The 24,458-nt window shown below is 35.7% G+C and overlaps 1 protein-coding gene across 1 annotated transcript in view; it reads right to left on the bottom strand.

Moving 5' to 3' along the window:
* Window positions 1-24,458, bottom strand: part of CNTN5 (contactin 5) — a 1,653,888-nt gene that overhangs the window by 895,397 nt on the left and 734,033 nt on the right. Inside the window, exon 3 of the mRNA XM_061440146.1 lies at window positions 22,137-22,261. Within this exon, the coding sequence (XP_061296130.1) occupies window positions 22,137-22,191 (55 nt within the window). The 5' untranslated portion in view covers window positions 22,192-22,261. The remainder of the gene's footprint in view (window positions 1-22,136; window positions 22,262-24,458) is intronic.

Here is a 24,458-nt window from a genome sequence, read left to right on the forward strand (position 1 = left end):
ATAAGAGAAGTGGATTCGATCCCTGAGTCAGGAAGATCTCCTGGGTAAGGGCATGGAAGCCCATTCCAGTATTATTGCTTGGAGAATCCTGTGGACAAAGGAGCCAGGTGGGCTATGGTCCATAGGATCGCAAATAGTCAGACACGACTAAAGCAAATTAGCATGCATGCACATATACCATAGAGATTCCTGAGTATTGTTCCTTCCTCAGTGTAGTTCCAGATTTGTTGATCAGTCCAAATATCTGTAATCTTGGTGAACAAAGATTATATAGGTTATTTTTTTAAATCTCCAGTTGATCCACAGCACCCAGGACATTGTCCAATTCAGAGTAGCATCTAATTTTTTTTTACTGAAAGAATAATATCAGTGAAAGGCTACTTGGAGATTTATATGTCAATAAAGAGAGACTATCCAGTGATACAGAATGAACTCATGATTGGAACTGCAAAGACTTACTTTTCTTTAATTACTGCCTTTAAACATCTCACACTAGGTTTTCCTTCCCCTGCATTAGATGACATTCTCAATGAGTCACCAGCTTTCCATATACTTTAAGGTATTAAAACAAGATATGCTTTGCAACTGTAATTAATTTTTAAGTATACTAATATATCCAGCCCTGCCAAACTCAAACTTCAATCTGCCATCCCTCATTTCCCCAGATGAGGTTTGCCCTGTGCAAGGAGACCTGATGTAAGGCCAAAGTGATGTTTTTGTTTTTTCCCTGTCATCCTGTCTCCTCATGAATCTTTCAGATGTTGTTGGAAAGATCAAAAGCAAAAATGTTAGTTGACTAACCACTGCTGTGATATGGTCACCGAGACTATCTGTACATCAGATAACAAAATGCTGATTCTCTGGTGCCTTACACATAATGATCTTTAGAAGCTTCTTACAAAACATTATGCTGCCCAGTTCCTGGATATGGCAATCCACTTTCTGGCTGACATTCTATTCACTTTCCCCCTACAGTTCTAGACCCTAGGAGGCTACCTCCTTTTCTTTGTCAGAGGTCATCGGCTCCTATCACTTGGCATTGACTAGAATTCATCAAGATGACTCAAGCCCAGCCACCTCTGCAGGATTTACATTTGTCCTCCAGGAAGTTTGTGAACTTTTGCCCTTCTAAATGCTAGGACTCTGTGTATCATCGGTGATCTTTTCATCTCATTCAGCCTTTAAGTTAAATCCTATTGACTTCATGACTTTAAACAACAGGATTTAGTTTCTATACTCTTACTCCTATATCACCCACCTTCAAAGCCTAAGGAAAACACTTCAGGTTTTCTGAGGATTTTTCTTGCATGTTCTGCTCCATCACTCTCTTTGGAAGGAACATCTGAATTTCTGTAGCTTAGCAAGTATTTGGCGGTGGAATGAAAGACATGCCTCTTCTACTGGAGACACTCTCATTACCAAAAGGAGTTTCCCGAAGCCTTTTCTATTGGTGTGAAGAGGGTATCTTTTTTCTTTCCCCTTAGTGATGGGAAGAGAAAATTCACTTCTCTTCCATAAGTTTTATATAGTCTGATGATTATTTTTAAACTTCCTTTAACTTTCCTTAAATTTCAAACTGTATGATTGTTTAGGCAGGACCATATTTGACCTCTTGTAGTCAATAGATAGACTAGAAGCTGAAGCAGACCTAATAGTAACAGAAGACCTAACAGAAGAAGAGATATTAAGAAGAGGTGGCAAGAATACACAGAAGAACTATACAAAAAAGATCTTCATGGCCCAGATAACCACGAGGGTGTGATCACTCACCTAGAGCCACACATCCTGGAATGTGAAGTAAAGTGGGCCTTTGGAAGCATCACTACGAACAATGCTAGTGGAAGTGATGGAATTCCAGTTGAGCTATTTCAAATCCTGAAAGATGATGCTGTGAAAGTGCTGCACTCATTATGCCAGCAAATTTGGAAAATTCAGCAGTGGCCACAGGACTGGGAAAGGTCAGTTTCCATTCCAGCCCCAAACAAAGGCAATGCCAAAGAATGTTCAAACTACTGCACAATTGCACTCATCTCACATGCTAGCAAAGTAATGCTCAAAATTCTCCAAGCTAGGCAGGCTTCAACAGTACGTGAACTGTGAACTTCTAGATGTTCAACCTAGATTTAGAAAAGGCAGAGGAGCCAGAGATCGAATTGCCAATATCCATTCATTTCAGTTCGGTTCAGTCGCTCAGTTGTGTCTGATTCTTTGCGACCCCATGAATCACAGCACACCAGTCCTCCCTGTCCATCAGCAACTCCTGGAGTTTACCCAAACTCATGTCCATTGAGTCGGTGATGCCATCCAGCCATTTCATCCTCTGTCGTCCCCTTCTCCTCCTGCCCCCAATCCCTCCCAGCATCAGAGTCTTTTCCAATGAGTCAATTCTTCGCATGAGGTGGCTAAAGTATTGGAATTTCAGCTTCAGCATCAGTCCTTCCAATGGACACCCAGGACTTATCATCAAAAAAGCAAGAGAATGCCAGAAAAACATCTACTTCTGCTTTATTGACTATGCCAAAGCCTTTGACTGTGTGGATCACAACCAACTGTGAAAAATTCTTAAAGAGATGAGAATACAAGATCACCTTACCTACCTCCTGAGAAATCTGTATGCAGGTCAGGAAGCAAAAGTTAGAACTGGACATGGAACAATGGACTGGTTCCAAATCAGGAAAGGAGTATGTCAAGGCTGTATATGGTCACCCTGCTTATTTAATTTCTATGCATATTACATCAAGCAAAACGCCAGGCTGGATGAAGCACAAGCTGGAATCCAGATTGCAGAGAGAAATATCAATAAACTCAGATACTCAGATAACTGTATACTTATGGCAGAAAGAGAACTAAAGAACCTCTTGATGAAAGTGAAAGAGGAGAGTGAGAAAGCTCGCTTAAAACTCAATATTCAAAAAAAAAAAAAAAAACAACAACTCAACATTCAAAAAAACAAAGATTATGGCATCTGGTCCCATCACTTCATGGCAAATGCATGGGGAAACAATGGCAACAGTGACAGGTTTTATTTCTTTGGGCTCCAAAATCACTGCATATGGTGACTCCAGCCATGAAATTAAAAGACACGTCCTTCTTGGAAGAAAAGCTATACCAACATAGACAGCATATTCAAAAGCAGAGACATTATTTTCCCTATAAAAATCCATCTAGTCAAAGATATGGTTTTTCCAGTAGTCACGTATGGATGTGAGAGATGGGCTATAAAGAAAGCTGAGCACCGAAGAATTGATGCTTTTGAACTGTGTGTTGGAGAAGACTCTTGAGAGTCCCTTGGACTGCAAGGAGATCCAACCAGTCCATTCTAAAGGCAGTCAGTCCTGAATACTCATTGGAAGGACTGATTCTGAAGCTGAAGCTCCAATACTTTGGCTACCTGATTCAAAGGGCTGATTGATTAGAAAAGACTTTGATTTTGGGAAATATTGAAGGCAGGAGGAGAAAGGGACAACAAAGGATGAGATGGTTGGATGGCATCACCAAGTAATTGGACATGAGTTTGAGGAAACTCTGACAGTTTGTGATGGACAGGGAAACTTGACGTGCTGCAGTCCATGGGGTCGCAATGAGTTGGACACAAGTTGACTGAACTGACTTGAGTCAATAGCATATGGACATGTCTAGCAATTTCCTTTCAAATATTGCAACACAATGTCTATTCTCAATTTTGAGGTGTAGTAAAATTTTTGAGATGATTAGAGAACACTATTAGAATATTGAAGAAGATTTAAAATAAAGTAGCCTCATTTTCACAAAAATGAAATGAGGACTCACAAAGAAAGAAATGAGGACTTGCCCAAATTCCCATGATTTGTGGCAAAGTTTAAAGTAGTACACAGCCCTCCTAATTCTAGTCTATGTCCCCAGCCCTGCCATGGGCTATTTTACACTCTGAAGGGAATCATTTATGGAAATTCACAGTAATCTTGATTTAAAACAAGGTTCTGACCAAACAGAATAACTTCACATAATGGAATCACTTGAGTTTATGAAAAGACCATTTTTATAATCACGTCTATTTTGCTGCTATAAAAATAAATCTCAAGGGATGAACATTGGGGTACACGTGTCTCTTTCCCTTCTGGTTTCCTCAGTGTGTATGCCCAGCAGTGGGATTGCTGGATCATAAGGCAGTTCTATTCCCAGTTTTTTAAGGAATCTCCACACTGTTCTCCATAGTGGCTGTACTAGTTTGCATTCCCACCAACAGTGTAAGAGAGTTCCCTTTTCTCCACACCCTCTCCAGCATTTATTGCTTGTAGACTTTTGGATCGCAGCCATTCTGACTGGCATGAAATGGCACCTCATAGTGGTTTTGATTTGCATTTCTCTGATAATAAGTGATGTTGAGCATCTTTTCGTGTGTTTGTTAGCCATCTGTATGTCATCTTTGGAGAAATGTCTATTTAGTTCTTTGGCCCATTTTTTGATTTGGTCATTTATTTTTCTGGAGTTGAGCTGTAGGAGTTGCTTGTATATTTTTGAGATTAGTTGTTTGTCAGTTGCTTCATTTGCTATTATTTTCTCCCATTCTGAAGGCTGCCTTTTCACCTTGCTAATAGTTTCCTTTGTTGTGCAGAAGCTTGGCATACACACTGAGGAAACCAGAAGGGAAAGAGACACGTGTACCCCAGTGTTCATCACAGCACTGTTTATAATAGCCAGGACATGGAAGCAACCTAGATGCCCATCAGCAGATGAATGGATAAGAAAGCTGTGGTACATATACACAATGGAGTATTACTCAGCCATTAAAAAGAATACATTTGAATCAGTTCTAATGAGATGGATGAAACTGGAACCTATTATACAGAGTGAAGTAAGCCAGAAAGAAAAACACCAATACAGTATACTAACACATATATATGGAATTTAGAAAGATGGTAACAATAACCCTGTGTACGAGACAGCAAAAGAGACACTGATGTATAGATCAGTCTTATGGACTCTGTGGGAGAGGGAGAGGGTGGGGAGATTTGGGAGAATGCCTTTGAAACATGTATAATATCATGTATGAAATGAGTCGCCAGTCCAGGTTCGATGCACAATACTGGATGCTTGGGGCTGGTGCACTGGGAGGACCCAGAGGAAGGGTATGGGGAGGGAGGAGGGAGGAGGGTTCAGGATGGGGAACACAGGTATACCTGTGGCGGATTCATTTCGATATCTGGCAAAACTAATACAATATTGTAAAGTTTAAAAATAAAAAAGACAGTAAAATAAATAAATAAATAAATCTCAAGGGATGGAATCCAAAACAGATTAGGTTCTTGACAATTTAAGATCCATAATGAGATTCTAGTGCATTATTTTCCCCCAATTCATTGCATTCATTTGACAATAACAACCGTTTACTTCTTAAATACAGTATTCCATCATAGTTTGCCATCTTCATACTAATCTCTTTTTTGGTCTTTATTTCTACTGTGGGTTTCATTCTTCTGTTACATGCTTCATCAACATAACAGACAGAATATTCTTTAATTTTATCCTCTTTTATCCCTCATGTCCAATAAGTGAAAGTCTATTGGATGTATCCATATATTGTTTCTAACCTCAAACCTATTCTTTCCATTCTCAGTTCTACCTATAACTATTTATCAATTTCTTATTAGGTAAACCCTGTTTTTAAACATCCTATGTTATTATTAACAAAAACATGACTAAATAAAATTTTAAATTTGTAACTATTTCTTAAGTAAAATTTTCAGAATCATAGATTTCAGGATTAGAGGGAAAATTGCTATCATCTGATCTAGCAAGCCCTTTGATGCTAAAATTATCTTTACATAATGATCATTTAGCTCATGCTTGGGAACTGACAGACTCTCCGGAGATACAGTCAATTTTAAATATCACTGAGCAACACTGACTGCTTAGAATGATCTTTTTAGACAAATTAGTTGTACTTCTCATTTGAGTACACTTTGATTGGTTTGTCCCACTGAATTTCTTTAGAATAAGGGTGAGCTACTTATATACAACAAAGTTTTAGCTATTTTAATATAGCAGTTGTTAGTACTAACCTTAAAAAAATCTGTATTTTGAGCTGAGATTCTGGCCTATTTGCCATGTGACGATTCTTTCTTGCTATGGGAAATAATAAGCTGATGCATCTTACCAAGATATTTGGATCCTGAAAATGATACTTATGTATGATATAATAAAGGGGAAAATAGGTTATTTTTTTCAAAGTTTTTGCATCTCATTTTATGCCATGAATGAGTATACTTACTTGGTAGGCAATATACAAAGGCAAGTTATCAATATTCCAAATACAGAAGATAATCTACAATTGAAAGTCATTACTGTTAATCTGGATATAATAGGGGCAGATCAAATCCTAGACTCAAAGTTCAATTACCAAGCAACAAACAAACAAGCAAAACATTTTGCCTGCCTATCCTAAGACATCTGAATATTGGAGTTCTGAATATTTTACTCATTGGTTTACAAAAGTTATTCAGTAATTAATTCAGGGAAGACATTGTAAGAGGGAAGTCTCCCCTGAATCTATTAAAAAACTACCTTAAATATTAGCTGAATCTTTTAAATTTAGTTCTCACTTCTTTAATCCATTTTATCTTTTATATTATGGTTTTTAGACTCAAAGTTCAATTACCAAACAACAAACAAACAAGCAAAAACATTTTGCCTGCCCATCCTAAGACATATGAATATTGGAGTTCTGAATATTTTACTCATTGGTTTACAAAAGTTATCCAGTAATTAATTCAGGGAAGACATTGTAAGAGGGAGGTCTCCCCTGAATCTAGTAAAAAACTGCCTTAAATATTAGCTGAATCTTTTAAATTTAGTTCTCACTTATTTAATCCATTTTATCTTTTCTCTTATGGTTTCAATTTTTTTATCACTTTGCTTCCTTCCACTGAACTTATTGTTTATCTAGTTTCCATGATACAATCTAGCCTAGAACTGAACATAATACTATAGCCATTATTACAAGTAGATCCAAAGTAGATCTAACCTCTCCCTTATTTTAGACACTGTCAATACAGTTGAAGATCACATTAGCTTCTTTTTGGTAAGCATACACCACTGCTGACTTACAATGAAGTCCATAAATAAACACTGAATACTTGCAGGTCTAAATCCTTGTTGCTCTTTTCTTTCTTCCAGACTTTTGCAGTAGTAACCTACCTATTCACCCTGGTTACATTATTTCCCAAGCTCTAAAATCTATTTTCCATAAAGAACCAAGCATGATCTTTCAACATGTTATCATTTTACATCTCTCCTCTTCTTAAAATGTGATCTGATCGTTGTCTGTCTATCCTACCCCTTATTATTCTTCTTGTTATATACTCTCTTCATTTATTTGGGTTTTCTCCCTTCTTTCATACTGGTTCTTCTTCAAACACAATAAGTCTACTTCATCTTGGTGGACTGACACTGCTGCTGAAACACTTTCACTCAGATATTCACCTGGTTTCCTTTTCCATATTTATTATTTTCAAGTGATAGGACAAATAAGAGGTTAGTATAAAATAATATTTTATATTATTTGTGAAAAGCCTGGCTAAACATTTATCAATTATGTTCATCTTTTCAAAAAAACTAGTACTTGGTTTCATTGACCTTTTCATTGTTTTTCAGTGTCTATTTTATTTATTCTTTCATCTTTATTATTTCCTTCCTTCTGCTGACTTTGGATTTTGTGCTTCTTTTTCTAATTCCTTTAGATGATATGTTTATTTCAGACTTTTCTTATTTCTTGACTTAGGCCTGTACTGCTATAAACTTCTGTATTAGAATTGTTTTTTTCTGCATCCTGAAGATTCTAGGAGGCTTCCCATGTGGTACAGTGGTAAAGAATCCACTTGCCAATGCAAGGGATGCAAGAGATGGTGGTTGGATTGGGAAGATCCCCTGGAGGAGGAAATGGTAACCCACTCCAACATTTTAGCCTGGGAAATTCCATGGACCCTGGCAGGGTACAGTCCATGGGGCTGCAAAGAGTTGGACATGACTGAATACACAACACAACATAAAGATTTTAGAAAGTTGTGTTTCCATTTCCATTGTCTCCATATATTTTCTTATTTCTTCTTTGATGTCTTCCCTGACCCATTTTTTTTTTTTTTTAAGTAACATGTTGCTTAGTCTCCACATGTACTACAAAGCTAAAATATTCAAAACAACATGGTACTGGCTCATAAATAGACACATAGATCAATGGAATGATATAGAGCCCCTGAAATAAATCCACACATTATGGTCAATTAATTGATGACAAGGGAGGGAAGAAGATGCAATGGAGAAAAGATAGACTCTTAAATAGGTGATACTTGGAAAACTGGACAGCTACATATTAAAAAAATGAGATTAAAATGTTTTTGCACATTATATATAAACATAGACTCAAAATGGATTAAAGATATAATTGTAACACCTGAAACCATAGAACTCCTAGAAGATAAAATAGGCAGAAAATTCTCTGACATAAATTGTAGCAATATAGTTTGGATCTGTCTCCTAGGGAAAATTAATAAAAGCAAAAATAAAGCAATGGGACTTAATTAAACTGAAAAGATTTTGCACAGCAAAGGAAACCATCAACAAAACAAAAGGACAAACTACTGAATGAGAGAAAATATTTTCAAGTGATATGAAAAATATGGGGTTAATATCCAAAATATATAAACAGCTCTTATAACTCAATATTGAAAAAATGAAAAAAAAAACTTGATTAAAAATGAGCAGAGGATTTGAAATAATGTTTACCAAAGAATATATAGAGATGGCTAACAGGTACTTGAAAAGATACTCAATGGTATTAATCATCAGGGAGATCCATTTCAGATTCATTTTGATATTTGGCAAAACTAATACAATTATGTAAAGTTTAAAAATAAAATAAAATAAAAAAAAGGTAAAACTATAAAAAAAACAAAATGAGAAATCACCTCACTCTTATCAAAATTACAAATATAAATGGGAATGGCGAAGGCATGGAAAAAAGGACACTGCAGGTGGGGATATAAATTGGTACAGTCATTGTGGGAAATAGTATGGGGAATTCCTCAAAATACTAAAAGCAGAACTACCATATGATCCAGCAATTCCACTCCTGGGTATATATGTGAAGAAACAAAAACAGTAAATTAAAAATATGTATGCACCTCAATGTTCATAGAAGCATCATTTACAGTAGTCAAGACATGGAAACAACGTGTCCATCAAAGAAGATGTGGTATGTGTGTATACACACACAATGGAATCTACACATACATACACACAGTGGAATATCATTCAGCTAAAAAAAAAAAAAAAGGCATTCTGCCATTTGCAGTAACTTAGATGTATCTAGAGAGAATTATGGGCTTCTCCTGTGGCTCAGCTGGTAAACAATTCACCTGCAATGTGGGAGACCTGGGTTCAATCCATAGGTTGGGAAGATCCCCTGGAAAAGGGAAAGACTATCCACTCCAGTATTCTGGCCTGGAGAATTCCAAGGACTGTAGAGTCTTTGGGGTTGCAAAGAGTTGGACACGACTGAGCAACTTTCATAGAGAATTATGCTAGTGGAATAAGTCAGACAGAGAAAGTCAAATACTGTATATTATCACTTGTTTGTGGAATCAAAACAAATTGCCAATGAAAATATATAGCAAATCAGAAATAGATTCACAGATACAGAGAACAAATTAACAGTTACTAGTGGGTAGAGGAAAGGGAAAATGGGAAAGATTGGGGCTTGGAATTAAGAGACACCAAACTAGTATGTATAAAATAGATAAGCAACAAGGATATGTTGTATAACACAGGGAAACATGGCCATTATGTTAAATGGAGTACGCTCTAAAAATATGCATTCACTATATTATAAACCTAAACTTTGGCCACCTGATGCGAAGAACTGACTCATTGGAAAAGACCCTGATGCTGGGAAAGATTGAAGGCAGGAGGAGAAGTGGACAACAGAGGATGAGATGGTTGGATGGCATCAATGTCTCAAAGGACATGAGTTTGAGTAACTCTGGGAGTTGACGATGGACAGGGAGGCCTGGAATGCCGTAGTCCATGGGGTCACAAAGAGTCGGACCTAACTGAGCAACTGAACTGAATTGATCTGAAACTGATATAATATTGTAAATCAATGATACCTCAATAAAAACATATATCCACACATCAGAATGATCAGGTTAGAATCCAAATTCATTCATACCTTTTGGATGTTTCTTAACCAGAAATTAACCAAAAGAAAAGCTTATTCTTTTCTTAACAGAAGAAACAAATCAAACAATTAATTGTTTCCTTTAATTCACTTAAAAATAGGTACCCAAACTTATAGAAAGTATTATGCTAGATTTTATGTATGGAACATCAAATAAAATATACTGCCTCTGTTTTATAGAGAAGATGGCCTTATAATTTTTATTTAAACATGTAAATTCACAATCACAAAATATGCAAGTACTAAAAAGGGAAAGATCATCACTTACAACCAAATTTATCCCAAATCATCACCATCCAGATGGTTCCAACATACTCTAAAACCCACAGTCAGTTAAGGTCATGCTGAAACCTAGACACCATCATAAACAGATCATTAGGAATAGTTAAGTTCTCTGAAAATTTTCAGTGTTAAAACAACACTGAAAATTAGAATGGAAAGTATTTGTTTTTCAAATGCTGGATAGAAAAAAAGCATTGTTTTTCACACTTCTACCAAATACATATTTCTAAATATAGAAGCTGACCAAATTTCAATAAATCTGCAGTTAATTTGATTAGCTATTAAAAATAAGATATTCCCATGAGCCAAAATAAACATAAGACTATATAGCACTTAACCCTTTTTCATTCTCAACAACTAGTCATGCCTGTTATACTTTCAGAATTTGTATCCTGATAAACCTAAACAATTTATTTAAAATTAAGGAGAACATAAATTTTTCCTTGCATTTCTTCTATATCTCAAGTGTGTCCAGCTTGCCTTGGTACTCAGTGAATTTAGCTCTCTCTCCATTTTACAGACAGAATTGATCTGTATATGAAACAAAGAGATGAAAAAAGTAGCTGCTTTCTTGTTAACAATTACTCAAATTACTGCACAGGTATAGCTCCCCTGAAGTCCATGCTAAGAGGTAAGACAATCTCCATCAAAAATAAACATATTTGAGTGTTGTATTACCATGGTACAAATTTATCTCTGTGTAAAAAATGATATTGTGAACAACTGTATACATGTTCCTGTGGTTACTTGATACAATACACATTTTTTATCATTATTTTAAAATAACAAAGAGAACCAATGTACATGATTAATTTTCTATTAGCAAATAACATTTGCTAATAGAAAATGTACATGTACACTGAAATAATAATGCCAGTCCAGTTTAAGAAGCATTAGGTAATTTTTATGGTACTGTCTAGATTAAAACATACTTTGATGTATATTGCTTCATATATTAATATGAATCCAGTGGAAAAATATTTATTTTTAATATAGTTTATGTAAGATGAATAACATTTAGATGACCTAATAAATTAGTTAGTTCTCTGTTTAATCTCAAAAATACTGAGAACATTTATTAATATTTATTCTCATTTCTCGAGGATGCTGAATCTGGCTTTCTTTAGTTGATGGTTTAATTTTATATCACCCCAGGAATTACTGACAATTTTAGATAACTTTTAACATTTTATTTGTCTTTAAGATTAAAATAACAAATAAAATTCTCTAAATTAAGAGACAGTTACCCCTCACCTGCAGCCCACCACCGTGCTCACAAGGAGAAATTAAACTGTATTCTGATTAATTACACATCTAATACCACCAGTGCACAGCTGATAAGAGTCAGCTTGGTTTCCTGCACTGAGGTAGGCTCTGTTATCATCATGACTTCCTGGGGGACCAATTCAATGTGCACTTGCACAATTTCAAAATGATCACAGAGGAGCTATAATCCATTTCTCTTCCTCAACTGCCATAGGCCAGTCAGACTTAATATTATCAGGCACCTGTTTTCAGTAACACTTTTGTTTTCATATTTCTTTTAAAGTTCTTAGGCAGCACTCGCTGACAGTGACAAAGTTCTGTGCTATTTACCACACTGCCAGTAAGAAGAAGAAGAGTATTTGTATAACCTTATCAATGACAGACATTCTCTGTTCAATAGTGTATCATCCTTGCGGCAGAAAGAACAGACTGTCACCTTCCCAATAAAATGGATTTAACCCAATGGAGGAGAATGGGGTCAAAGTAGAGAGAGAGAGAAAAAAAAAAAAAGCTTTATTTGAGAGGTCTTTTTTAAATTAATTCATTTTTTATTGAAGGATAATTGCTTTACAGAACTTTTCTGTTTCCTGTACAGAGGTCATTTTTTAAAGCAATATAGCTTATATCAAAAGCATCTGAAAGTAATCCAGGGAAAGTAACTAGATGTACTTACGTAGAAGGAGGTCAGTGCAGCTTTGAGCAACGGGATTTCCCCTTTTGCCTCACCTTCATGTTACCTATCATGTTGAAAGCATTGCTGTAGGAGGCAGCTTTCTCATTATTCTCCCACTGGTTATTATATATGTGATGTTGGGCATATAACAGAATCTCCCTGAGCCTCATCCCTATTGAGAGTGAACGATATCTTACTTGCCCAAGTACAAGGAATTGGCCCTTATGATCTCCAAGTTATTTTTAATTTAAAGATTTATAAATGCAGTAAGATGAATACAATTTTAAATTTAGAAGAGATATAGATATATTTAGCCTTGATAAATCAAATTTTATATTAAGTCTATAACTTTCACAGAAATATATAAATAGACTTGTGATGTTAACAAATATACTCTAGTACTGGGGAGTACAAAAACATTTTTCAAAAATCTTCAAACAAAAGAATGTGTGTTAATGAGTCTAAGAATAGCTGCTTTCAATCAGAATTATTCTAATAACACATATTAAAAAATAAATATTTGTATATGACATGTTTTACATGTACAATCTCCCCTAATCTAAGGGTCCTATCAGACCATTCCATTACATTTCACAGAAAGAAATCTATTTGCGATAAACATCATTGTAATAAATTTCCCCAACTGTTAAACATTTAAAAAGAAATTAAAATAATTACTAGTCACATTTCAAAAGGAATGTAGTGATTATGAAATCCATTGAATAGACTATTCCACATAATAGAGCAGAAAAATTAAGCCCTTTAGCTTTTGTTGCTATTGTTTATTTCTTTCAACATGGAGATTTGAATGAAAAGCAATTTACAAAGAACTCTGGAATGTCAAGATTGCTGGGAGAAATATCAATAACCTCAGATATGCAGATGACACCACCCTTATGGCAGAAAGTGAAGAGGAACTAAAAAGCCTCTTGATGCAAGTGAAAGTGGAGAGTGAAAAAGTTGGCTTAAAGCTCAAGATTCAGAAAATGAAGATCATGGCATCCGGTCCCATCACTTCATGGGAAATAGATGGGGAAACAGTGGAAACAGTGTCAGACTTTATTTTTCTGGGCTCCAAAATCACTGCAGATGGTGACTGCAGCCATGAAATTAAAAGACGCTTACTCCTTGGAAGGAAAGTTATGACCAACCTAGGTAGCATATTCAAAAGCAGAGACATTACTTTGTCAACAAAGGTTTGTCTAGTCAAGGCTATGGTTTTTTCTGTGGTCATGTATGGATGTGAGAGTTGGACTGTGAAGAAGGCTGAGCGTTGAAGAATTGATGCCTTTGAACTGTGGTGTTGGAGAAGACTCTTGAGAGTCCCTTGGACTGCAAGGAGATCCAACCAGTCCATTCTGAAGGAGATCAGCCCTGGGATTTCTTTGGAAGGAATGATGCTAAAGCTGAAACTCCAGTACTTTGGCCACCTCATGCAAATAGTTGACTCATTGGAAAAGACTCTGTGCTGGGAGGGATTGGGGGCAGGAGGAGAAGGGGACGACAGAGGATGAGATGGCTGGATGGCATCACTGACTCGATGGACGTGAGTCTGGGTGAACTCGGGGAGTTGGTGATGGACAGGGAGGCCTGGCATGCTGCGATTCATGGGGTCGCAAAGAGTCGGATACGACTCATCGACTGAACTGAACTGAACTGAACTGGAATGTCAGTCAAGTTGCTTGTAAATCCAGAAACTTACTGTCTCCTCCAATCACTATCTCTATACATATTTGGAAGATGGTATATCTTTGAAGAAGCACTTTTAGAGAATACAACGACATGGATTTTGGCACAGTGAGGTTGAAATGTTGATGTTTCTTGTCACATGTATATTCATAACTAGGATTCAGTAATTAGGATTCCTCCCTTGAATGATTTCACACGTTCTTTCCTGAAAAGCTTAAATTTTACTGTACTTAATTAATTTCATATTGATAAAAAAAGTTTGACTGATCTTTAAAGCTTTTTTAAGCTCAGCTAATGAGGTTATTAGATCACAGTGCTTGCACTGTGACTGTTTCAGAAATAAAGATACAAAGAAATTCCTTTTTATTTACTGTTGACTAATACAAGATTATTATTATTAAACATTCACAGATATCAATAAATATGAGGTAGAAATGAAGACTAGGCATGGCTATTTTTACTGTCTTATGCACACTTAAAACCACTTTATTGAGGTGTTACTGATATATCAGTTCAGTTCAGTTCAGTTCAGTTGTGTCCGACTCTTTGTGACCCCATGAATTGCAGCACGCCAGGCCCCCTGTCCATCACCAACTCCGGAGTTCATCCAAACTCCTGTCCATTGAGTCGGTGATGTCATCCAACTATTTCATCCTCTGTTGTCCCCTTCTCCTTCTGCCCCCAATCCCTCCCAGCATCAGGGTCTATTCCAATGGGTCAACTCTTCAAATGAGGTGGCCAAAGTATTGGAGTTTCAGCCTCAGCATCAGTCCTTCCAATGAACACCCAGGACTGGTCTCCTTTAGGATGGACTGGTTGGATCTCCTTGCAGTCCAAGGGACTCGCAAGAGTCTTCTGTAGCACCACAGTTCAAAAGCATCAATTCTTTGGCGCTCAGCTTTCTTCACAGTCAGACTTTCATATCCATACATGACCACTAGAAAAACCATAGCCTTGACTAGACGGACCTTTGTTGGCAAAGTAATATCTCTGCTTTTTAATATGCTATCTAGGTTGGACATAACTTTCCTTCCAAGGAGTAAGTGTCCTTTAATTTCATGGCTGCATTCACCATCTGCAGTGATTTTGGAGCCCAAAACATAAAGTCTGACATTGTTTCCACTGTTTCCCCATCTATTTCCCATGGAGTGATGGGACCAGATGCCATGATCTTCATTTTCTGAATGTTGAGCTTTAAGCCAACATTTTCACTCTCCTCTTTCATTTTCTTCAAGAGGCTTTTTAGTTCCTCTTCACTTTCTGCCATAAGGGTGGTGTCATATCTGAGGTTATTGATATTTCTCCCAGCAATCTTGATTCCAGCTTGTGCACTTCTAGCCCAGCATTTCTCATGATGTACTCTGCATATAAGTTAAATAAGCAGGGTGACAATATACAGCCTTGATATACTCCTGTTCCTATTTGGAACCAGTCTGTTGTTCCATGTCCAGTTCTAACTGTTGCTTCCTGACCTGCACATAGGTTTCTTAAGAGGCAGGTCAGGTGGTCTGGTATTCCCATCTCTTTCAGAATTTTCCACAGTTTATTGTGATTCACACAGTGAAAGGCTTTGGGATGTAAGCTGTAAATATTTAGTGCATACAAATTGATGAGTATGCAATAAGTTAATATGCATGAAATCACCAGCATCTATGCCATAAACACATCTATCACCTCCAAAAGTTTTCTCCTGCCTTCTTTATAATCTATTATTATTGTTTTTAATGTTGGTGTTACTGTTGTCTTTTAGTGGTAAGAGTACTTAAGATCTATCCTCTTAGCAAATTTTTAAAGAATACCACTTATACGAGTAATCTAAAATAGTCAAATTTATAGAATCAGAGTAGAATGTAGTAACCAAGAGCTGGAGAGAGTGGGGGAAACAGGAAGTATTGGGCCAAAGGTACAAACTTTCAATTATACAACATGCATACTTCTTAGAGATCTACTATTCAGCATAGTGCCTATAGTTAGTGATACAGTATTGAATATTGTTCACAGTATGCTTTTACAGCTACTGTCTTCAAGAGATCAAATCTAGTTTTCTACCGCATGAATCTGGTCTTGACCCACATGATTTGATTCAGTCAATGAGGCATTAGTAAACATGACACAGTGGTTTGAAATATGCTTGCAAATTAGATGGTGTCATATAGTCTAGACCACTGAATGATCAGATGCATAAGCAGGTCATTCACACTGCCTTTCTAGGAACCAATCATCAGTAGCATGGCTGAGACCACAAATGACACCATCCAATTCTACTCTTGCAATGCTCTTGGAGACTACAGAAATCAGCTGAACCTGCCCAAACCAAAAGAAACATCAAGCTGACTTTCAGAACTGTGAAAAAGAATATTTCTGAAGTTTCTGTGTTGTTGTTGTCATTAAGTTCATAAATTTAAGGGTGGTTTGTTATGGAGTTAAACCTGGAGAAGGGCATGACAACCTACTCCAGTATTCTTGTTTGGAGAATTCCATGGACAGAGGAGCCTGGCAGGCTGCAGTCCATAGGGTTGGAAGGAGTCGGACATGACTGAGCGACTAACATTTTCAAAGCTAATTAGTGCACTATACAATAAATTCATATTTAATATACTATGTGGATTGAATTTCTGTAACCAGCAGTTCTCTAGTCTTAAAACACACACCCACAAATGTACAGATGTAATTCACTCCTTCCTGAACTTCTCTTTTCCAAGTTATCTGTCGTTTTTTTTCCTCTTTTTTCTTCCTCAGTTCAGCCTCTCAGAAAACAAAGTTAATAGTAATTATCTAATTTTCCTCCTATACAAATCATTTCACAGCTTGTTATTATAAGAGATTACCCCACTACTTTGTTAAAAATAACTTTCATTAGCATTAAAAGGAAACGGTTTTAATGCTAATCTGATGTAACCTTCCTACAGCATTGCCACTGCTGATCATTCCGTCTCTGAATCTGGTCCATTATCATTTTCCTAGCGTGCATATGTGTTCAGTCGCTTCAGTCATGTCCGACTCTCTGCATCCCTATGGACTGTAGCCTGCCAGGCTCCTCTGTCCTTTGGATTCTCCAGGCAGGACTATTGGAGTGGGTTTCCATGAACTCCTCCAGCAGATTTTCTCCACCCACACATGGAACCTGTGGTTTTCTGCATTGCAGCAGGATTCTTTACTGCTTAGCCACTGGAAAGCCATCACACTTTAGAGTTTCCTCCAACTCACCCTCCATCCATTTCAACCTACACCTTCTCTTGCCTCTTTAGTGCATACTTCTCAGAATTATTTCCTTGCCTTAGACTCATTGTTATCTATATAACCCTTGGGTGATTATTTTCCTTCCCAGAGCTTCAGTTTCATCCACACTTAACTTTTAGCTCAGTCATCTTTCTTAAAAATCTGTCACAGATACTTGAAGCTCAACATGTGCATTACTTAGTTCAGTATTTCCTCACTCTAAACTGCACTCCCTTTTTAATTAGTACCCAAGCAAATGGCAATATCATCTACTCCATAAACAAACAGATAACCTTAAATATTTATTCTAATACAAAAAAATTAATCATTTACCAACTTCTATATATTTTATTGCCAAAAAATTTTGAATCTCTCATCTCCTGTTGATGCCCTTCACTACTGTCTTATTTTGGGTTCTAGTCATATCAATATTTTGTCTAGATGAAACATTTAGAATGCAATTCTTAGTCCATTTTTTTCCCCATAAATTCATAACCAGTTTTCCTGTTTATTAGTATCTTATATTAATAGTGTACATGTGTTACAAATAATAGACTGGTATTGATATTTTATTTTTAACTGAAATACATACTTTATTCAGATCTCCTTGCTTTTTACATATTTTTTTTTCTTTTGCAGAATCCTATCCAGGCTCACTTATTTATTACACCTCCTTAGCCTTCCTTTCTGTGACAGTTTCTCCAATATTCCTAGTTTTTTATGACTTTGAAAATATTGAGGAGCATGGTTCAAGTATTTCATAGAATGAAAAAATGGGATTTTTATGATATTTTTCTCATAGTCAGACTAGAGTCACATGCTTTAAGAAGGAAAACCACAGAAAGGAGGTGCCATCCTCATTACATTATATCCAGGGTAAATGCTATTTCTTCTGATACTGGCCTTACTCATCACTGCGTTGATGTAGTTCTTAACAGTTTCCTCCACTGTAAAGCTACTTTTTAAATCCCCCTTTTCCATTCTGTACATTTTGGAAACAACTCACTATGTGCAGTCCACAGTTAAAGAAGGGCAAGTTACATTCCAGCTCCTTGAGAACATAGCATCTACCTAAATTATTGAAATTTACCTACCTGGGAATCTTGTTTATTATTTCAATTATTCAATCACTTATTTACATCAATATGACAGTTATTGGAGATATATATATATATATATAGCTATAAATACATAGCCATATATATGCATTGCTATAAATACTTGTGATATGTAACCATTTGTATCTACATTAGGCTAAGCATGAGTTCATACTGAAGTCTCCCAACTCTAAACCATTATCACTTGGATCATTCAAGCCTTCTTCTCTGCTCATTGGTGACCTCTAACTTCAACAATGAGACAATTGGATCCCACCATCCATCATCCATTAACTTAATTGTTCAAATCCATGTATGAGCTTTTAGAGTTGCTAACACAGAGAAATAGCATTCTTAACTAGAGTACAGTCTCAAAAACAGTTTGTTTGAAAGTTATGTGGATCAGTCTCTTTTTTCCCCCTACTCCCCTAAGTAGAGGTTGCTTCATACATTTGGAATGCATTTGTAATAGAATTTTTGTTATATTCTGCATTTCATTCTGAGATCATCTAACCTCCTAAATTATTATTATTTTTTAATTAATTTATTTTTATTGAAGGATAATTATTTACAGAATTTTGCTATTTTCTATCAAACCTCAACATGAATCAGCCATAGGTATATGTATATCCCCTCCCTTTTGAACCTCCCTCCCATCTCTCTCCCGATCCCACCCCTCTAAGTTGATACAGAGCCCCTGTTTGAGTTTCCTGAGCCATACAGCGAATTCTCGTTGGCTATCTATTTTACATATGGTAATATAAGTTTTCATGTTACTCTTTCCATGCATCTCACCCTCTCCTCCCCTCTCTCCATGTCCATTAGTCTACTGTCTATGTCTGTTTCTCCACTGCTGCCCTATAAATAAATTCTGCAGTACTGTTTTTCTAGATTCCATATATATGTGTTAGAATATGGTATTTTCTTTCTCTTTCTGACTCACTTCACTTGCATAATAGGTTCTAGGTTCATCCACCTCATTGGAACTGACTCAAAGTCATTCCTTTTTATGGCTGAGTAATATTCCATTGTGTATGACATAAATCAAAGCAAGCTCCTCTATGATCCACCTCCTAGAATAATGGAAATAAAAACAATATTAAAGAAGTGGGACCTGATTAAACTTAAAAGCTTTTGCACAATAAAGGAAACTATAAGCAAGGTGAAAAGACAACCCTCAGGATGGGAGAAAATAATAGTAAATGAAACAACTGACAAAGGATTAATTTCCGAAATAAAACAAGCAGCTCACACAACTTAATACCAGAACAATAAGCAACACAATAAAGAAGTGGGAAGAAGACCTAAACAGACATTTCTCCAAAGAAGACATACAGATGGCTAACAAACACATGAAAAGATGCTCAACATTGCTCATTATTAGAGAAATGCAAATCAAAACTACAATGAGATATTTTTAAAATTATGCACATTAAGGTTTCCTTTGTGTTATAAGTACTATTGGTTTTGATAAATGTGTGTTATTTTCCCACCGTTACAGTATCACACAGAATAGTTTTCCCAAACTGAAAATGCCTGTGCTTCCTTTACTTATTTAGTGACCGTCTGACCCCAAGCCCTGGAAATCACTGATCTATGCACTCTCTATAGTCTTTCCCTTTCAAAAGATCATATATATAAAAGAAACATACAGTGTGTAACATATTCAGACTGGTTTCTTTCACTTAGCAATATGCATATAGTATTCATTCATGTATTTGCATGAGTTGACAGGTCATTTATTTTTATTACTGAGTAATATAGCATTATATAAAATTTCTACAGTTCATTAACTTATTGAAGGGCATCTTGGTTATTTCCAGTTTTTGATGATGATTATTAAAGTTTCTGTAAACTTTTTGTGTGTGGGTATTTTGTGTGCCATCAATTTTAAAATCAGTTAGGTAAATCTCTGGTAGTTCAATTGCTTTGTTAGAGGTAAAACTATTTAGGTTTGTAAATTCTGCCATACTGTCTCCCAAAGTGGCTGTACCATTTTGCTTCCCTACCAGCAATTAACAAAGTTCATGTTTTCTTCATCCTCAAGAGCAACTGGCATTGTTTTTTTCTGGATATTAGCCATTTTCATATGTATAATGGTATCTTATTATTGTTTCAATTATGAGTATATTTTTAATATAAAGTTGTATATCCCTATGAAAGCTGTCAAATTTTCATTGCTCCAATAGACAGTTTTTAAATCTAAGGTTGTGTAAGAGTTCTATATTTCCTACTTAAACACAGAAAAGATACTCCATGCATTAAAAAATGAATAAAAAGAACAAAGAGAAAACACAATCTGTGTCTTATTTTTTAAATCAGTTTTCTTGGTTCAAATAACATCATCAACATAAAATATGCTTATGACCTTGATAACCTACATTATCTGTAATAATAATCAAGGTACCATGCAAAATAGGTCCTGTAATATGATACTCAAACAGATAACCAGGAAAAAAAAGTAAAGAATAATAATAAAAGAATAATAAATACTGAACATAAATATTGCCAAGTAACAAGAGGATTAATAAGGACTGTACTTCTAGAATAATTTGTTTAAATAAGAAGGTGAAGGTGAAAGAAAGGTTTTGAAAATAATTATCTTTGATAAGGTATCATTTCAAGTATCTAATCAGTTTTATTCAAACATCAGATGAATTCATGTTTTAAATATAACTAATATATATATATGCTTCATATTAAATGCAGATGATTAAAGATCAAATCTCATGTAATAATTAGAAATGGCCTTTGTTTTTGACATTTTTGTCTTCATTTATAGTATTTGAATAGCAACTTACCTCCAAGCTCAGCCTCATTTCACTGGAAAGAACAGTACCTAGATTCCCTTATGAGCTGCAGATCTAGTCATCAGGCCATCAGGGACACCACCTCAGGCTGACAGATTTTGTCTTTCCATGACTAAGATAAAATACCTTCTTTGAAGTGACAGTTTATTGCAGGGGGATAAGTTGGGTCAGTGCATGAAAATAAAACTTTGGAGTTATATTACAATCTGTCACTCTTCCTCCATCTGGCATCATCATTTTATTATTTATTAATAAAAACATTGGATACCAGTTAAAATTACAATTTTGGATAAAATAACATATTGCATGGAACATACTAAACTAAAGTAATTATTTGCTATTTATTTGAAATTCAATCTTTAGCTGAGTATGTTTTGTTTCATCTTCTAAATCCACCCCCATTTCTCTCAGTTACTTTATCAGTTCAAGAGGAGAATGGTATTGACAAGGGGAAAGGGAGACCAGATCATCAGAAAAGATAATTCTGCACAGAAAAAACCTGATAGGATATAGTATTTAAGGATTCCATATCTTTTGTAAATAACTATAATCATAATGGACCAGGGTGTTCACTTAAACTTTGAATGTCTGAAACCATTCACTTATTTCTCATGTTTTCACAATTGTCTCTACCCATATTTTATAATGATGGTTTAGATTGTAAATTAAAGTCAATAAGATGGGATGGATACTCATTTTACTAACATTTATATGACATTTTTTCTACGTACCTTATTATATGTGCAGTGCTAACAGAAGTTTAAGGGTTGCTTTATCTTCTTTTGTTGTAAAGGGTGAATCATGATATAAGTTTAAATGAACACCCAAGGCTGTATTTAATGAAGACTTTTATATTTTTATTTGATACATAAGGCAGGCTTTTTTACCTGAAAGACACCCAGTGACTGACAGAAACAGAATAAGTTTCCAAGAGGAAGCCATCCTTGGTGACTAGGATTCCCTGTGTCCCGGTGTGTTTAGCGGCTCTGATGTTTCTTCATTAAAAAATGCCCTGTTGAGACAGATAATACTTTTCAAAAACAGAAAAGAAAGTAAACATACAAAAAGACCAACAAATAGAAACCAAAAAACTCATAATAGAGTGATAAATAACTTTCAGTGCCAAGGTCAGATTAATATATACTTGTATATTGACAATAATAATAAAATTTCCATTAAAATGAATGCACAACACAAAAACTTTGGAAAAGTGATAAACCTTCCCTATCACATTTATTTATATTGAATACTCCCTCACAGATAATAAAAACATCAAGTTCTAATGGGGATGATTTTTTCTCACAGGGAATGTATAATAGCTATATTTATTATGTTAGACAAATTACTGGAGTAGAAAAATAGGGTAGAAGAACCAGTTACATTAATATATACTCCTCTACTCTAGAACATAACTCATGATCAGTTAAGCAAGTGATTTTACATATTGTGTCTGTAGCTCATCTAAACCTCCACAGGGAATTTTTTTCATTTAATTATTAATGTCAACTGCCTTTGTTTATAACTCCTGTGATTATCTGTACTGTACTATAGTTCCCTCTTTTTGTGAGTTATTTTCTCAGCATCCTTTGCTAGCCAGAACCGAAGGGAAATAGGGATTTTCATGAATATTTAACACTTTCTGTCCAATGCCATTTTTATAACAATAACTAGTATAGCACATTAATATTTCCTTTATCTGTCCTGAAACACACAATAAAGATGAAACTACAAAATTCCAGCATAAAACTTAATACTCAAAAACTTGAAAATGTGCACTAGAAACTCTTGTAATAGACAAGCAATGTCTGAGTTTTCAGGTGTCAGTTATCAGTGTCCTTGGGTAAAAGCAACTAAATTGATAAATAATTGTGCAGTGTGTTGATTTTAAATAACAACTGCTTCTTTGCAACTGGTTCTTCCCAATAGACTTAGAATTTCAGGTCATCTCTTTCATTCAGGAAACAACCTAAAAATATAGAAAAGCATTTTTCCTCTAGTTAGGTCAATTCAATATAGACAGACCCAAAAAGGGAAATCTCATTAGTGAGTCTTCTACTGAAATGTTAGTTTCATCTTATTTACATTTTAAAATCTAAGCCTTCAAAATCTACTTTAATCACAAGGTGAGGGATCACTAATGGAGAAAAAAGTTAATGAGTTATAAGACTTGTTTCATAGACACCCTCTTCAAAAAGATACTTTTCATCATTTTTTTTCAAGTAAATATCAGGAATAAATACAGTTTGAAGCACAAAATGACCTTATCACTAATTTTTACAGTTTAAAATATTTTCGTTATTTATACACTGCTTTTCACCAGAAAGCAAAGAAGAAAGTCAGCACTTCACACATAATAGAGACTTAAAGTTGTTGGAATAACAATTATGATTTATGAAACTGCATATTTAAATTAGTGAATTATTAATCCATGACAAAATAGGTATTTATCAAATTGTGAGAGTTCTGAGATATTAATACAGTTTTGCTTAACTTATTTTGATGAGCTTAGTCCACATCTTGCAAATGGGTATTTTCCTTCTCTATCTACAACCTCTTCTGATGTCTTAGGGCTTCCCTTGTGGCTGAGCTGGTAAAGAATCTGCCTGCAATGCAGAAGACCTGGGTTCGATCCCTGGGTTGGGAAGATCCTCTGGAGAAGTAAAAGATAACCCACTCCTGTATTCTGGCCTGAAGAATTCCGTGGACTGTATAGTCCATGGGGTTGAAAGAGTCAGACACGACTGAGCAACTTTCACTCTGATGTCTTATTCCTCATCAAAATGCAAATATTTTCAGAGCATTTATATGCTGTACACTGCAAACATCAAAGGGAAAATACACATGCATGCATACATGGTCACACACCACCCCCACACATACACAGAAGTTAACCATGGGCTATGAGGCAAGTAAGGGCTTCCCTGGTGCCTCAGTGCTGAAGAATCTACCAGCTAATGCAGGTTTGATCCCTGGATCAGGAAGATTCCCTGGAGAAGGAAATCACAACACACTCCAGTATTCTTGCCTGGAGAATCCCATGGACAGAGAAGCCTGTGTACTGCAGTCATTGGAGTTGCAAAGCATTGAACATGACTTAGCAACTGAACAACAAAATGAGGCCAATAAGCAGGGCAATGCGAGTGTAGCATAGATGCAGAGCCATCAAAAGAGAAATACATTGGTAAGGACAGCAGGAGCTGGGAATAGTG

Source organism: Bos javanicus, chromosome 15, assembly GCF_032452875.1.
Source record: "Bos javanicus breed banteng chromosome 15, ARS-OSU_banteng_1.0, whole genome shotgun sequence".
Taxonomy (NCBI): domain Eukaryota; kingdom Metazoa; phylum Chordata; class Mammalia; order Artiodactyla; family Bovidae; genus Bos; species Bos javanicus.